The following is a 16,941-nucleotide window of genomic DNA, read 5'->3' as shown; positions in this document are numbered from 1 at the left end:
ACTCTGTCACTTCTAGTCGGGTCTGTCCCTAGAAGCTATAAAAGGACTTGGCACTTAGCCATCACCAAATGATGATGGTCCTGTACAGCATCTCAAACACTTGTGGAGCCTCTCACAGAACGAGGATACAAGCTGTCCAGTATTACAACAGAAGCCTGGTATTTGTGATAGTAAGACCTTACTGGTGACACCTTGGCTACAATGGTACTCAGTCATTCCTACACTTCCGGTGAATAACCTTTTCAATAGCATGCTACTGTTTGCATTCTAGATATCTAAACTTTGAAAGCTTGTCTGGACTGAATCTGGTCATTAAGGATAAAGAACCTCCCAAGCCAGGTTGGATGAACGTGAACCTACATCAAGTTGCGAAAGGAGGAGAACTTGAAGAGAAAGTTTTGTCAGATGCTTGACAGGGAAGCAGGAGGAGGGATGGCTTGAATGTTTTAAAAAAGACTCCTAAGTAAACATCTCAACAACCTTGGCACCATGTTCTTCCAGGCTAACACACACACAGGGTGACTGTCAGTCTCATGCTTGTATCACCTAAACCACAAACACTAGAAGCTAAAGTCACTGAGCCCTAGACTGTTTCTGAAACAGGAGACCAGCAACAGCCCTCTGGTCCTAGGGAAAACAGGCCCTCAGTGAACTTTCTAGCTCATCACCAGGACTGCCCTCTCTTTACAGAATCAAAGTGAACGCCACCCAAGCACAGCAGTAAGATTAAATCCTACCGTGTTCATCAGTGTGGATTCTGAATTTGCAACCAAAACAAAGACATCAGCATCGAGGCAGAACTTATCAATCCAGGTATCCAGCTCTGTGGTAACATCTGTACCTGGGCTAATGGGAAGGAAGCAAACATGTGTCATATGTTTGTTAAAAAGCAAAACTTGGGTTACAGATTAAAACAAACAAACAAAAACCTTTTCTATCATTTCAAGTCCAAAAGGGAGACATTCTCTCAGCCATCAAGCAGTTGTCTAGAAAATTTTAATGCAACGTTTTTGACAAAACAAGCAATATAATCAATACTTCAATCTTTAAAATTTTTATGCTGGAAAATCTGGGGGAAAAGTACCAATAATAGTCTAGGTTAATATCAATAAATTGTTCTAATCAGCTAAATCCATTATAGCTTAGAAGTTCACCCAAACAAAAACAAAAACCCTCTGGGATCAGGCATGGTGGCGCACACCTTTAACCCCAGCACTCCAAAAGAAAAGCAGGTGTATTTCTGTGAGTTCAAGGCTAGCCTGGTCTATATAAGAGACCCTGTGACTCAAAAAAGGGAGGGGGGACTCATCAAAACTGATCAGTTTCCATAGATCATCAAATTGTTCATTGAAGAAACAAAAACATAACAAAAATGTTTGAATACTTTGAATACTATAGTTAAGAAAAATAATCAACCGATGTGCACTACTTCATCAAGCACTAGTAAGATGATCTTAAAATACGTCATGGGACCTGCTGCTATAGCTCAGGGCAGAATACCTGCATGGTAAGCACAAGGTCCTTGGTTCAAGCTCCAATGCCACAAACTAAAGTAAAACTTAAAACACAGAAAAATGCATATTAATAAAAGCAATGGAAAAATTCTAAAATCATTCAGTTACCTTCACAGCATACAAACCTCCTAGACTTTCCAAATGGAAAAAAAAGGGGAAGGAGGAGTAGACCAACAGGACTCACCACTGCACTTCCTAACCACAGGGCACCAGGGCTCACCTCTGCACTTCCTAACTGCAGACACACTGTGGCCAGCAGTTCATGCTCCAGGGGCTGCTGCTCTTGCCATACCTTCCCTGCCATGATGAACTCCAGCCTCCAACCGAGAAACCACTACTCCCTCACACTGCTTCTTGTCAGAAATCAGATCACAGCAGTGTGATAAGTAGCATTATTCTACCAGGTAAACCAAGAGAAAACAACTTGTATGTAAATTTACCTGTCTACTAAAACGAGGTCATCTCTCAAGAGGGCACATTTTGCTTTGGGCCAAAATACATGCACAAGGCAGCCAGCTTTCAAGTTTTGGTCCATATGGAGAGCATGAGCCAGCTGATTAACTGTCTAAAGTGAGAAGGAAAAAGAGGTTCAATAAAAATTAAAGATACTATGGTTTGGCACATCCATTTTAACCCAAGCCAGTGCTAAACGCATCCCAGGTTGGCCTTAATCTTACTACTCTCTCTCTGCCTCATCAGTGCTGGGTCTTACAGGTGTGACCACTAAGTCCAGCTGGATAGCACCCATTTTTGCAAAGCTGAACTTCAAATGGTTTGAAATAAAACCACCTGACCAACTGAGAAATGAGGGTTTTTTTAAAAGACATATATTTAAATGTATAAGAGTATTCTACTTGCATGTGGATCTATGTATTGTGTGCATGCCCGCTGCCTTCAGAGGTCAGAATGGGGCATCAGCTCCCCTGGAACTGGAATTATAGGTGGTAGTGAACTGTTACATACACACACACACACACACACACACATACACACACGTATGTATGTACTGGGAATGAAACACTGGTCCTCTGCGAGAGCAGGCAGTGCTCTTAACCACTTAGTCATCCATCTCTCCAGCCTGAGAAACCAGGGTTTTAAAATAACCAAATGGGGGAAAAATTTCCCCTTTGAAAGTTCACTCATACCACCTATAAAGCAATCAGGGTTTGGGAAGATAAACACTTAACAAAGAGGACCCTAGCAACAGAGCCCAATGGGACTCCTGAGTAATGCTGTTTATTGTAAAGGATGAGTTATGAATCTGTTGTTTCTGCAAATTTGTATTTTCTGGTTCTTCTGAAATGAAGGTGACTGCTTAGCCGTAAAGGGGAAAATCATTTAGAAGAAGTGATACTAAAATCAATTTAAATGCCCCACTGAAGTATGGAAGGTCAATTCAAATATGTCTAGCCCAGACTGGCCCCAAACTCACGGCTATCCTTGGGCCTCAGCTTCCTGAGTGCTAGGATTACAGATGTGAAGCACCACTCAAATTTGTGAGGCAAAGCCTGTCTTTACAAGATTTTATTTCCTTATCAGGCAGTAATTCACAAAAACCTTGAAACCCTTGTCATTTAAATCCCAAACCATTTCTATTTCTCAAGATAACTTCTCAGGTATATTAACTTATAAAACCAATGTACATATTTAACATTAACTCATATATATGTAAAATAAACAACACAAGGAACTTAAAGCAAAATTAGAAAAACTGAGGAAAGGACATAGCACACACACCACCACAGCTGTGGCTGGGAATGTGGCTCAGTTGTACAGTGCCTGCCTAGCCCATGCTCTGTCGGCACCGCCTAAACAGAATGTGGTGGCACATGCCTCTGTAACTGTGGCACGAGGGACATAGCAAGGCCATACTTGCATACCCAGTTAAGGCCAGCTTAGACTACACGTGACCCTTCCTTAAATAAACTAAAATAAAAAGACAGAGGTTGGAAAGATGGCTCCGAGGTTGAGAACATTAGTTTCTCCTCTTGAGGACTTTGGTTTGGTTCCTAGCACACACACATCCACTCCAATCCCAGGAAATCTGAAGTCCTCTTCTGACTTCAACAGGCAATGTATCCATGTGATACAGAGATACACACACAGAAAAAACACTCATACACCCCCACAAAAAATAAGGAAATAGAGAAATATCTACTTTTCAAATGTACTCAAAGTCTGAAATGAAGCTGAATATTCTACAGAGACAATGTTAGATACTTTTGTTAATTTGTTTTTTTTTTAAATTTTTTATGTGCATGGGTGTTTAGTAAACGTGTTTATCTGTGTACCACTTGCATGTTTAGCACTCACCAAGGCCAGGAGAGGGTGCCAGATCCCCAGAGAATGGAGTTATAGGTGTTCTGATTCACCATGTATGTGCTAAGAATGGACCCTGGGTCCCTTGGAAGGACAGCCAGTGATATTAACCATGGAACCATCTCTCCAAGATCCTATTTATTATTTGGTTTTGTTGCTGTTGTTTGTTGTTTTTCGAGACAGGGTTTCTCTGTATCTTTGGGGCCTGTCCTGGAACTAGTTCTTGTAGTCCAGGCTGGCATCAAACTCAAAGAGATCCACCTGCCTCTACCTCCGAAGTGCTGGGATTAGAGTGTGCACTGCCACTGCCCAGCTTGCTTGTTTTTAATATGGCTTGCTTTAATAAATGCTTTGATAGATGGATAAGCCTATATATATAGCAATCTTAGTACAGGATTTATAAAATTAAGATCCTAAAGGCTGGGCAGTGGCTCAGTAAGCACTTCCAAACGTAAGTCCCCTTTAAGATAAGGGAAATGAAACGCAGGGCTAGAGGGATGGCTCAGCAGCTAAGAGTGGGTATTGCTCTGGCAGAAGACCTGAGTTTGGTTGGCAGCACCCACACTAGTGTGTCTCACGACTGCTTTTAACTCCAGCTGTCCTCTGGCCTCCTCCAACACTAACTGATGTGCACACCGCCCCCCTTTTCTACCATCACTGACATTTCTGAATATGCATGTACACATTTGGGCTGGCTCACACACACACACACACACGCACATGTACACGCACACACTTAAACTAAAACAAAACTGATGGCACAGCAGTTCTGAGCACTTATTTCTGCATTTGGTTCCCAGCACCCACATAGTGGCTAACAACCATCTGCAACTCCAGTTTCAGGACATCTAACACCCTTTTCTGGCCTCCACAGGTACCAGGCACATACACTGTACACAGACATGCATGCAGGCAAAACACTCATACATATAAAACTTTCTAAAAAATTTTTTTAAAACTGTAGAAAATAAAATATCACACAGCAAAGTTTTCCAAGACTTAAATGATTCAACACAAATAATTCAAATTCCAATTTGACAAAAAGTCTTAATTATAAAGTAACAGTGGTGCCTGGGGTGGTCTGAGCGAGAATGGCCCCCACACTCATATTTGAATGCTTACTCTGCAGCTGGTGGAACTATTTGGGAAGGATTAGAAGGCATGGACTTGTTGGAGGAGGAATGTCACTAGAGGCGGGTTTCCAGTTAGCGCTCTGCCCCACGCTTACAGACAAGATGTGAACTCCCAGTACTGCTTTAGCACTGCACCTGCCTGCCCGCTGCCATGCTTCCTGCCATGATAGTCATGGAGCCCTCTGAAACTGTGAATAACCTTACAGTAAACTCTTCTAAAATTGTCTTGATCACAGTGTTTTGCATGGCAATAGAAAGCTAAGAAACGCCCTAAATTGTATGTCAGAAGTTTGAAGGGTATGGCCTAATCCCAGCATTCAGGAGGCAGAGGCAGGGCATCTCTGTGAGTCAGAAGTTTGGTCTATACAAAAAATTTCAGGTCAGTCAAGGATACATAATGTCTCAAAAAATAATAAATTTTAAGATTGAGGAACCATAACATCTCATTTTTCTTCTCTCAAAATTAATTTGAAGGATATGCACCACCAACAAAGGTAAATAACAGACTACTTAATCTAGGTCATAGCCTTAATTCACAAAACTAAACTAATGACCTAAACTCACCTACAGTTTACCAAAACCAGAAATAGCAAGGAGCTGGGGATATAGTTCCATGGCAGAGCATTTGACTAGAATGTACAGGGTCTTATGTTCAATTCCCAGCTTCCATGCACACATTTGCACATACAGAGGTATGGATCTTCAATACTGAACTTTTGTGTTTGTGAGATCTTTCTATTTAAGGTGGCTATGACTAGGTATGGTAGCACTCTTCAAATCCCAGCACAAGTTCTAAAACGCAAGGCCAGTACAGACTACAAAATAAAGTCCTATTACAAAAAGAGGTTGGGAAGCTAGGGTGACGGCCCTGTAAAATGCTTTCTATACAAGTATGAAGACCTGACTTAAAGATGGGTGTGCCACTGCATGCTGCTAATTCCAGTGTGGGGAAATGAAGCAGGTAGATCTCTGGCATTTGCTGGCCGGCCAGCTTGGTGAATCAGGGAGTTCCCGTTCAATGAGAGACTATATCACAAAAAAGAAAGTGGAAAGTAACTGAGGATGATATCTGACATCAACTTCTGAGTTCCACAGGCATGTGCATAGTATTGTGTGCACGCATACACTCACATGCATCCACATGGGGACATACACATAAATACTTGGGTAAGGTATGGCTCAGCATTAAAGCACCTGCCTAACCTGGGTTCAAAAGGTACTAAAGACAATGTCTTTCTAAATCCTATCAGGCCAAAGTTAGCATCAAACATTCTAATTTCTTAGTATTGTATTCTTTTGTTGGCTGAAGCAGTATAGCAACACTGAATTAAAAAGTTTATAAAATAAGGCCAGTGGCCTGGCTCAGTGGGTAAAAGTCACTCGCTGGGATCCATGTGGAAAGTGTGAGCTGACTCCCAGCTCCACGTGCACATCAAGACATCTGAATACACAAACACACACGCATGAACATACGCACAAAGCAAACAAATGTAATAAAAACCATAATTTTTAAAAAAGAAATTTATGAAATACTTAGGAACGTAGATCAGGTATTAAATAGCTCAGCTACCATTTTCAAGAACCTAAAATGCCTCTGGCCTTTGTTTCGCAAATCTGTATTTACTCATGAATATGCTTAGTAACTTTCCTAAGGTAAAAAATGTCAGTAAAATTTTTAGAAAAGACAAAGTGCATGTCCTTTACATCTCAGCACTCAGGAGGCAGAGGCAGGTAAATTTCTTTGAGTTCAAGGCCAGTGTGGTCTACATGGGGAGTTCTAAGCCAGAAATATCAACATAGTGAGACTCTTATCTCAAAAAATAAGAAGAAAAGTTAAGATTAAACAGCAGTTTTCAACAATACCCTACTGTTACTAAATCAGTTTTTTAAAAACTCTTAATTGGGTGCTAGCGATGGCCTGGGGGCTAAGTGCACCGGCTGCTCTTCTAAGCTGCTCTGACTTTTACTTCTCAGCTCACAACTGTCTCTACTCCTGTTCTGGGGGATCCAATGCACCTGGTGAACACAAATGCAGGCAAATACGCATAAAATAAAATAAAAACAAGACCTCAATTCTATTTTTATTTAAAGTTAAGGACAGAGCTAGTGGCAGAGTTTACCAAACATGCATGAAGCCTTGGGTTCTATCACCCCATCTCCCCAATAAAAATGTTAACAATTTTATACTTCCAATAATTTAGCTCTCAGAAGTCAAAATATAAGCAATGGCTTTGCAAACTGTCAAAGTGAGTATCACTAGTAACCATGCCCAGCCACATGGACATCTTACAATTTCCAGGTGAATATGGTTGGGTAGTATATACCTTCACACTCTTTTTTTCATCTGACCCCTCGGTCATAAGGTAGGCTTTATCTCCGTCGGTTCCCTCTACACTCAGGAAGCAGTTGGTTGTATGGCCAATCCCGCTAGGGAGAACTTTATCCCACAGCATTGCATTGATGACAGAGCTCTTGCCACTACTCGTCCTGAGGAACATGCAAAACAAGAAGTAAAAACAAGCTTCACTGTGCTCAAACCAACATTTCACAGTTCAATTTCAGACAGCACCTTTTATAAAAAGACCAGAGAACACCTGTGATCTAGAACTTGGGAGATAGAGACAGGAGGACCAGTTCAGCTACACAAGACAAAGTAAAACAAAGTTTAAAAAAAAAAAAAAAAAAAACAAGTAGGCAAATAAGAAAGCCAGACAAGTGCTGTTAAATATTAGCAGTGTATTTAGAGAAGATAAAGTGCTATAAAATTGTGGCAATTTGAAAAAAACATCGAAATTCTGTGGTGCATTTCCTATTTCAAGATGAGGTCTAATGTCCCATCTTCTCGGGGCTGGACTGTGTGACAGCGGTGGTTTCCAAGGATGAACATAAAAGGCAGTGCAGCTCCTTCCTGTTTACTGGGAATCCTGCCACAGAAGAGGTCAACTGTACTGACTGCTTTGCCACAGTTAAGGCAGGCTGAGGGAGGTCTGGCAAGGGGTGCTAGCTGAGTCTCCACGTCACTCCAGCCCAGTACCAGATAATTCCACCCCTCCAGTGTTGAGCAGCCCCAATCTTCAGGAACAAAGATAAGCTGTCTCCACTGTGTCATGTCTGAACAAGGAATCAGTGTGTACAGTGAAATGGATGTTTATTTCGGTTTTTTGAGACAGGGTTTCTCTGTGTAGCCATGGCTGTCCTGGAATTCACTCTGTAGACCAGGCTGGCCTCAAACTCAAGATCCACCTGTCTCTCTGCCTCCTGTGCTGGGACTAAAAGTGTGTGCCACCACTGTCCAGCAGTGATTCTCAAAACTAGTTTGAGACCCCTAACGCTATAAGAATCTGGAAGAACACAAATGATATCAAGTCCTCAGATACATTATGAACCACAGAATCAGACTATAAAGTTACACCCAAGCACAGGTAATCTTCCTCCTGTGCCTAGCAATACTGGGATCATAGCTATGTACCACCATGTATGAATTTTTTCAACTGTTTTCATGAAGCTTTATTTCCAACTCTCAAATCATTTAGTGACCAGCTCTAACCTAAAATTATCAAAGGGCTACCCTATCTCACCCAGGCTCATTAGCATAAATCCAGGCATGATCAAAGGAGCTCATTATAAATAATAAAAGCTATTCCTACCACTTAGGAAACTCTAAAGGTTTTAGCAAGTCTGTTATAGGAAGAGACATGAATGCCAAATAGACATCTTCTCTTCTAGCATCCTAATTACTCCTAGTTTTCCTGAGCTGTGTGGCATCTCTAATTCATGGATGGCTCCTCTTCTCCCATCTCTTGTTATTGCTCTTCCTTTTCCCTGTGAATTATCTCATCAACTCCCCAGATCCCAATCACCAACATAAGTCAATAATTTCTAAACTTCCTACAACTTGTCTAGGTTGCAATTTCAAATATCCAACTTGGCAGTTTGGAAAACTTTATTTGAACGGCTGATAAGCACCCACAATACACATCTACATAACGTGAACAAACACCTGTTCACAAACCTACCACAATAAATGACAACCAGCCAAGTAATTTGTGACTCTCACCTTTCTAATTAATCTCTAGGATACACATACTTATCCGTATGTGTACCATGTGCATATAGTGCTATGGAAGCTGGAGCAGGACATTGGAGCCCCTGGAACTGTGAGCCACAGGGTGGGTGCTAGGAAGTGAACCCTGGACCTCTTTAAGAACAGTAAGTACTTTTAAGCATTGCATGTCTCCTGCCCCCTACTTACTCTCTGATAGCTCCTATCAACGTTCCTGTCTAACCACACAAAGACCTTCGAATGCCTTACCTCCTACCTCTTATTCCCATTCAACCTATCCTCTGTGCTCCATATCCAACATCGTAATTGTAAACTAAATCCTCTCATTTTACCTTTCAAAGCATAATGTATACAGAACTTATTTGTGCCCAGCATATTTCTCTCTGCTCGCTGTGCTAATGTTCCTGAATATCTCAAACCTAATCAAGAACATGAAGGGCTCCTTCTCCCTTTCCACTTGCTACTCTCTGCAAGAAATGGGTGTTAGGGCCAGCTCATATCCAAGGCCTATTCCTCACCTAATGGCAGGTTTAAAGGCCAATAAACCCACAGCAAGTTCATAATATGCTGCAAAAATGCAGATGCTCCTGGTTCCCCACAATTACAGCTGAGTGATCACCAGGTGACTAGGAACTGTTGCTCCTAGCCACACCCTAAGCGAGTCTTCTACTGCACAGGAGTGTGCAACACTTCCACAACATCATGTATGGGCAGGGATTGAAGTCAGTCACTCTAAGTCAGGGGCCATGTTCTATTGCTTAGACTCAAGGAAGACATCAGTCCCCACCACCTAGAGGTGTCTTCCAGCTACTTCACGGTAATCTTAGGTAAAGCCTATTCATGGAGTTGCCTCTCTCTAAACTGTATAAGGCCTGAGAATACTGTGCCAAGTAGAAGTAGCAGACAGTAAGACAAAATAATAGAGCATTGTGAAAGGCTTAGAGAAACTTTAACAGGCTACTTTAAGAATAGAACTGGCTGGGGATGGAGCCATGTGACAATGTCTGACATTGTCTAGCATGTGACACAGACTGGATCAACTCCTAGCCCCACCGCAACACTACTAGAAGTAGCACTACTAGAAACAGAAATGAAACAGAGAATTGACTTGAGGAGCCAACACGGGAGAATAAGTTCAAGGCTACCCTTGGCTACCCTGTCTCAAAAAAGCAAAATCAACAAATAGAATCTGAGAGGGAATCTTTCAGATGCAGTGACCAGGAAGGCCTTTTGAGGTTAAATAGGAAAAATGATCTAGGCACCAACAATTACAACTGCAAAAGTCATAAGATGAGAAACAGATTGACATGAGTTTAGTAAATAAATGTCATTACTAGTTAAAAAAAATAAAGATAGTTGAGACAAGAAGTATAAGGCTAGTCAATTGTCTTTGTGTCCCTCGGCAGAGCAGAGCGCACAAGTGAGCAGGTAGTAGTTAACAGTCCTTTTTCTTTGCAGTGACGGTCATCAACCTAGGGCCTTGTGTATACAAGGCAGGCTTTTGATCACAGGCCACATCTGCAGCTCAACACCTGATGGCCAGAGGAGTATATCACGCGTGACAAAGAGCACCCTATCACCTAGACATATTGTCATATAGTGTTCCTTGCTCTTCCTCTGGGAATCATGAGTTGAGTCTTCTGGAAGACATAAATCAATGAGCGGAGGCATACGCCTTTAATCCCAGAACTCCACTCAGGAGGCAGAGGCAGACAGATCTCTGTGAGCTCAAGGCCAGCCTGGTTTACATGGTAAGTTCCAGGATGGCCAAAGATACATAGTAAAACCCCCATTCTCAGGCTGGAGAGATGGCTCAGAGGTTAAGAGCATTGCCTGCTCTTCCAAAGGTCCTGAGTTCAATTCCCAGCAACCACATGGTGGCTCACAACCATCTGTAATGGGGTCTGGTGCCCTCTTCTGCCCTGCAGGCATACACACAGACAGAATATTGTATACATAATAAATAAATAAATATTAAAAAAAAAACCCATTCTCAAGAAAATTAAAATAAAATAATGAATATAAACCTAGAAAAATAACTCACAACCTAGGTATGGTGGTAGAATTCAAGGTCAGCCTCAGCTACATAGTAAACTAGAGCCAACCCTAGCCTAGGCTACACGAAACCCTGTCTCAAGAAGAAAAGGAGAAAAAAATTACACAACATGTTCGTCATTACCCATCTCTGCGTCTTTCTTAGGCAATCCTTATGAGAAGAGAGTCCTTAAAAGCGAACATATACCAGCTCTCATAAAGCTTCACGTTCAGTCAGGAGATGGACAAGGTAACAGCTGCGACACTTAACCTAAGAATACTTAACCTACGTGGGAGAAGCAAGAGGAAAACAACCCACTGAAACACCAGGAGATATGAGAATGAAGAGCTGACCTGTGCAGCTAATCCTAGATGAAATCATGAAGCTTTACCTGCCAAAAAATGCCACTTTCATATGTCTCCGCGACAGCACCTCCCCAATGACGGCAAGCTTGTTTCTGTAGCCTTGTATTTCCACCAGATCATCCTCAGTTGCTATTCTGTCCAGCTCTGGACTCCTGTAAGTTGCTGCAAAGTTGAAATAGTATTAGTAAAAGTGATAGCATACAACTGGATACATTAGTATATCACTTGAAAAATAAAAATCTTCATAGTATCTGAGTATTTGGCATATTCTTTATTATTTTAAAATGTGTGTGTCGGGTATTTAATCTAGGACCTCATACATTCTAGGCAGGCACTCTACCACTAAGCCATAACCTTGAATATCTAATAAAAGGTGAATGCCCAGTGATGACTTCCCTGCATTAATTTCAAAAATATTAAAGATTTCAAGACCTTGGTAAAAGGGATTACTTAATATTTATCTAGCAGTCAAAAATACAAACCATATATGACACAAAAATCCAATTTTAAAGAAAGAAATAAGAACCTAATAGCTATCTATTTTTGTTCAAGCCAATCTTGAGCTGGAAAGAAGTTCACATACTAAGCCGTGAAGTTTCCTACCCCTCTGACATAAAGGTGGGATTCAGTCTGTGAGCTAGGAAAGCCCTTTTTCCCCATCACTCCACATCTTGACTCCCCAGGAAGGAATACAACAGTCCAATCAGTAAGAAAAGGCAGAGAGAAAGACATACTGACTGCAGCAGAAGCTGAGCTGATCAGAGCAGGCAAGCTGTACACACAGCCCTAACCAAGGATGGAGGAAGTTCCAAGATCATGGGTTTGAAAAGGAGTGAAATGAACCAGGGGGTGGTAGTGCACACTTTTAATCCCAACACTCAAGAGGCAGAGGCAGGTTGATCTCTGAGTTTGAGACCAACCTGGTCTACAGAGCTAGTTCTACAACAGCCAGGATTGTTACACAGAAGAAAAAAAAAGAAAAAAGAAAAGAAAAAGAGCAAAACATTCACTTTTTCCTCATCCTGGTAATAGAAAAGCTAAAGCTGTCTCTTTTTGAAGATAAGACACAGAGGCTCAAGCTTTTCCCACCTACTTTACATTTCGAGTACATTAATAAAGCGTGTGCAACTGGGGAGTAGTGGAAAGACTGGCACTGAACTTGCTACTACGGAGCCGAGGACCTTGAACTCCAGATCCTACAGGCTAGCACCACCAGGCCAAGATTGCAATGCTTACAGCCTTACCTTACATATTAGACTCCTTGCTATTTCTCATTTTACACTTCTTGGTTTATGTTTCTATTTACCTTCCCCTCCCCCTTCTTGCAACATTTTTTCAGAGGTTTTAGAACAAGTCAAAAGAATTCGGATTCTAATGCTGCCTTTTCACTAGTTCCCAGCAGTGTTCAATCTATAATTGACAGGAGACCAAAAGAAATTTTACTACATTTAACTTCAGTTTTACTCACTATCAACTATAGACTTTCTCACAAGTCGCTGTGCTGGCTCAAATTCTTCCCAAATCAAAAACAAACTTTTTCACTCAATGAAACTTGAGTTATATGACATTTGGAATTAGAGATAACAAAAGTTCCAGACCTAAGAAGCTCACAATCTGGGAGATTTAAAGGAACAAGTGGGAAAAAGTTTGATTCGACCAAGAGATTAAACGCCTTTCTGTTGTCACTGGAAATAGGTTTTTTTGTTGTTGGGTTTTTTGTTTTTTTTTTTTCCGAGACAGGGTTTCTCTGTAGCTTTGGAGCCTGGCCTGGAACTCACTCAGTAGACCAGACTGGCCTTAAACTCACGGAGATCCACCTGGAGATCCAGGTCCCGAGTGCTGGGATTAAAGACCGCCGCCATCACCCGGCTATCACTACAAATATTCTAAGAATTCCTCACTTTTTCATTGTTAATAGGGAGGTATGTTAAGAAACTGAAGAAATTCCAAATTAGTTCTCTCTAAATTAGTATATCTTGACAAGACAGTTGAGGCTACCTACCTTTGAGCAGTTATACAAGCACAAAAAAAATTTATCCTCTCCCAAAACAATTACATCTCATGTGACTGAAGAGATAAAAGACTGAGATTCTAAAATTGCTCACGAACAAACTGGGGAAAAGGCCTATGTAATGGCTGCATAGAGACGCCTGGTGGCTGGGCAAATCCTAGCTCTGTGGGCTTGGGCAAGGCGCTTATCTTCACAGAGCCTTAAAATGAGTCTGCTCTTAACTTACCTTCTGGTGTTAGGAAAAGGAATTTTTAATTTCATAAAACTCTGACTAGTATCTTACTCATTTCTTAACTATGAAATCGCTTTAACTCACTATGGTATTGTATCCAGACTACAGAACAATGTGACTTCAACAACAAACCTGAGCAAAGCACACACCTGTAAACCCAGCAGTCGGGAGGCAGAGGCAGGTGGATAAGAAGTTTAAATTCATTCTTGGCCACACAGCCGGCCTGATCTCATAACAAAATAAAGAACTAAAGTTGAAATAATAAAACACTTGTATATATTTTCAACAGTAATTGTAAAAAAAAAAATTTAAGAGGTACCAACCTTCAATAAAATGTGATCCTTCAGTAACAAATTCTAGCAACTGGCCGAAAATCGCAGTGATGGCCTTCTTTGCCAGCACAAAGTGCTTCAGTGGAGACACACTTTCTGCCATTATACACCTAGGGTGAGAAAAGTTAAAAAGCAATAATGAGCCTTTGGGTGATACATGCCTGGAGTCTCAGCTATGGGGCAGGCTGAGGCAGGAGGTACACTGAACCAAAGAAATCCAATTCTGCTTGGATAACACAGCATAGCAGGGCTTTCCTCATCTCCAAAGAACTAATTAAACTGAACAACAAGGGGTCTGAAGAGGTGGTCCAGCAGTTCTTCCAGAGGACCCTGGTTCCCAGTGCCCACATGGTGGCACATGGTGGCTCCTAACTACAACTCTAGTTCTAGGGGGTCTGATACTGAAAGACCTGGATAAATCCAGACCCCTCCCCTCCCCCAGCAGGAAGAAAATAGCCAAAAATCTAAGCAGGAAGAGAAGAATCAGAAATCTAGGATTAGCCGGTTCAGTGACTGTGTTTCAGGAACTAGCTGAAGATAAAGTTAGACTGTAATCTTGAGAATAATCTTGAGAGGCAGGGAGTCGCCCCCTTGTGATCATCACTGGTTATTTTCGGAATTTTCTATGACACCCTCTCTGTCCCTCCCTGTCCCTTTCTGAGCACTGGGCATCTCATCATTAAACCTCATGTGATTGCAGCAAGGACGGTCTCTCATGAGTTACTGGGGTGGGGGGTGGTATGTTATCCGGAGACTTGAGTGAGAGTCTCCCCACACTGGGGGTCTTTCAATATCCTCCTCTGGCCCCCACAGGTACCAGGCACACACATGGTGCACATTCTTACACGCAGCCACAATACCCACACACATAAAATAAAAATTATTAAAACATTAAAAAGAGAAAAGCCATTTTTAACAAATAATAAAAACTAAACTGAATAATAAGGAAGCTGTGGTGTCACATTCTGTAATTCCAACAGAGAACAGGCTGAAACAGGCCAGCTTTGACAAGACCTTGCTTAAAACCAATCAGGCAAAGCATTTTGGGACCCTAAAAACAGCCCAGTGGTAAAGGCACTTCCTGTTAAGGCTAGAGACCTGAGTTCAATGCCCAGAAACCAACTGTTGGAAGGAACTGTTTGGAGGTGTTCCCTACCTCCAAAACAAGTTGTGAAACTCCAACAATCCCATACACAAATCAAATGTAACTTTAAAAACTGTATGATAAAAATGTGTATATTTCTTGGACTGGGCAGATATCTCAGTGGTTAAGATCACTTGGTCTTCAGGAGAACTCAAATCGGGTTCCCAGAACCTACACAGCAGCTCACAGCCATCTAACTCCAGGTCCAGGGGATCTGACACCCTCTTCTGTCCTCCAAGGATACTAGGAAAAACATATACATAAAAAAGAAATAAAACTAGAAACAAACAAAAAATATGTTTTAAAATCATACAGATGCTAATACCTGCCAGTTTGTGTGTGTCTCAAGTCCCTAATGGCAAAAATTAACCTGACCAGCCGAGTGGTGGTGGCGCACGCCTTTAATCCCAGCACTCGGGAGGCAGAGGCAGGCAGATCTCTGAGTTTGAGGCCAGCCTGGTCCACAAGAGCTAGATCTAGGATAGGCTCTAGAAACTACAGGGAAACCCTGTCTCAAAAAACCAAAAAAAAAAAAAAAAAAAAAAAAAAAAAAAATTAACCTGACCAAATAGACCAAATAGATTTAAGGTAATTTTTTAGATAATTTATTTTGTCAAGCATGTGACACCTGTGTGGGTTCAGTCCTCGGCTCCGGAAAAATAAATAATGTAAAATCGGTAAAGGCTAACGACAAAAGTCTTGGGTGCGTTTCCTCCTTTATTTCCCTCAGTGAAGATGAAACTATTGTAGCTAAGCCGTGGCTGCGAGCCACTTTTAAACCTATCAGGGAACTGGGTTAGGAAGAGGAAGCCAAGATCTCAAACCATAACTAAGTTATTAGCTTTCCAACTCACGGGTAGAGAAGAAAATTCCCAGGTCACAACTGCAGACAAGACACTGGGAAAGCAGCAGCTTTCATCACAATTAAGGACTCAAGATTTCTTTTCTTTTTTTTTTTTTTAAAAAAAAAGAAGCTCCAGTGTCTGTACGAGAAAAAAAAAAAAATCTAAAAAAAGGAGGCATGAAGCCTCCAAGCCAAAGTCCCTAAACTTCAAGGAATGTTAAATTTAAAATAAAAGACGTTGTGCCTGGAAGCTTCCTATCAAAGACACCAAAGACACCTACTAACCCCGGTGTGCGTGAAATGAAGCGCCGTGGTCACCCGGAGAGTGGGTCCCTCAGGAATCCTGAACTGACAGCGCGGAGGTGTGGGGACAGGAAGCCGCGTGGGCCGTGAGCTGGCCCAGCCGGGTGGACTCCTACCTGGACAGGCCTTCCCGCAAGCCGGCCGCCTGTCGCTCCCGCCCGGCCCGCCGGTCAGGACGCCCTCGTTCTCCCTGTCCGGAGCTAGAAGGTCACCCCGGGCATCCCCGCCCGCCAACGGACACTCACTCCGACCGGCTCCAACGGTCACCCAGCAACCAAAGCTCCGCAACAGCCCCTGGAACGTCTCATACTCCCGAGAGAGGGGCGGCGCCCAGAGGAGGGGCGGCGTGGCGGCTACTTCCGGTCTCTCGCCTCTCCTATTGGCTGTTACTCCGAGACCGGAACTGCATCTATTCCGAAAGCCATTTTACTTCAGGGCAGAAGTCGAGGTTTGTTATGGGCAGGGACTCGTAACAGAGGTCCCACCTTGCAACTTCTGTCGTTCGTTTTTCCCTTCAAAGTTTTCAAAGCTCAGCGGAACCTTGACGTGAAAATATGCCTATGGTTGTCTTAGAGTGTGGGGTGCGAAGTTGGGATGCGTGTGAAAGGTGTGTTAACTTGTCTTTGACTTAAACTTTGATAGGCAT

The 16,941-nt window shown here is 42.2% G+C and overlaps 1 protein-coding gene across 3 annotated transcripts in view; it reads right to left on the bottom strand.

Moving 5' to 3' along the window:
* Mfn1 (mitofusin 1) overlaps positions 1–16,642 on the bottom strand; it is a 40,866-nt gene extending 24,224 nt beyond the window's left edge. Inside the window, exons 1-6 of one of the 3 annotated variants that reach the window (XM_038347659.1) lie at positions 16,541–16,642; positions 13,996–14,114; positions 11,456–11,591; positions 7,291–7,453; positions 1,955–2,079; positions 738–846 (exon numbers count right to left, since the gene is read on the bottom strand). In XM_038347659.1, coding sequence (XP_038203587.1) covers positions 738–846; positions 1,955–2,079; positions 7,291–7,453; positions 11,456–11,591; positions 13,996–14,107 — 645 coding nt within the window. In that variant the 5' untranslated portion in view covers positions 14,108–14,114; positions 16,541–16,642. Of the gene's footprint in view, positions 1–737; positions 847–1,954; positions 2,080–7,290; positions 7,454–11,455; positions 11,592–13,995; positions 14,115–16,277 lie in introns of all 3 variants that reach the window. The other 2 variants (XM_038347658.1, XM_038347660.1) reach the window with 2 other exon arrangements.
* Positions 16,643–16,941: the final 299 nt, after the last annotated feature.

This window comes from Arvicola amphibius, chromosome 11 (assembly GCF_903992535.2).
Source record: "Arvicola amphibius chromosome 11, mArvAmp1.2, whole genome shotgun sequence".
Taxonomy (NCBI): Eukaryota; Metazoa; Chordata; class Mammalia; order Rodentia; family Cricetidae; genus Arvicola; species Arvicola amphibius.
The sequence above is the reverse complement of the archived record's forward strand: the minus strand, read 5'-3'. Positions and strand labels throughout refer to the sequence as shown.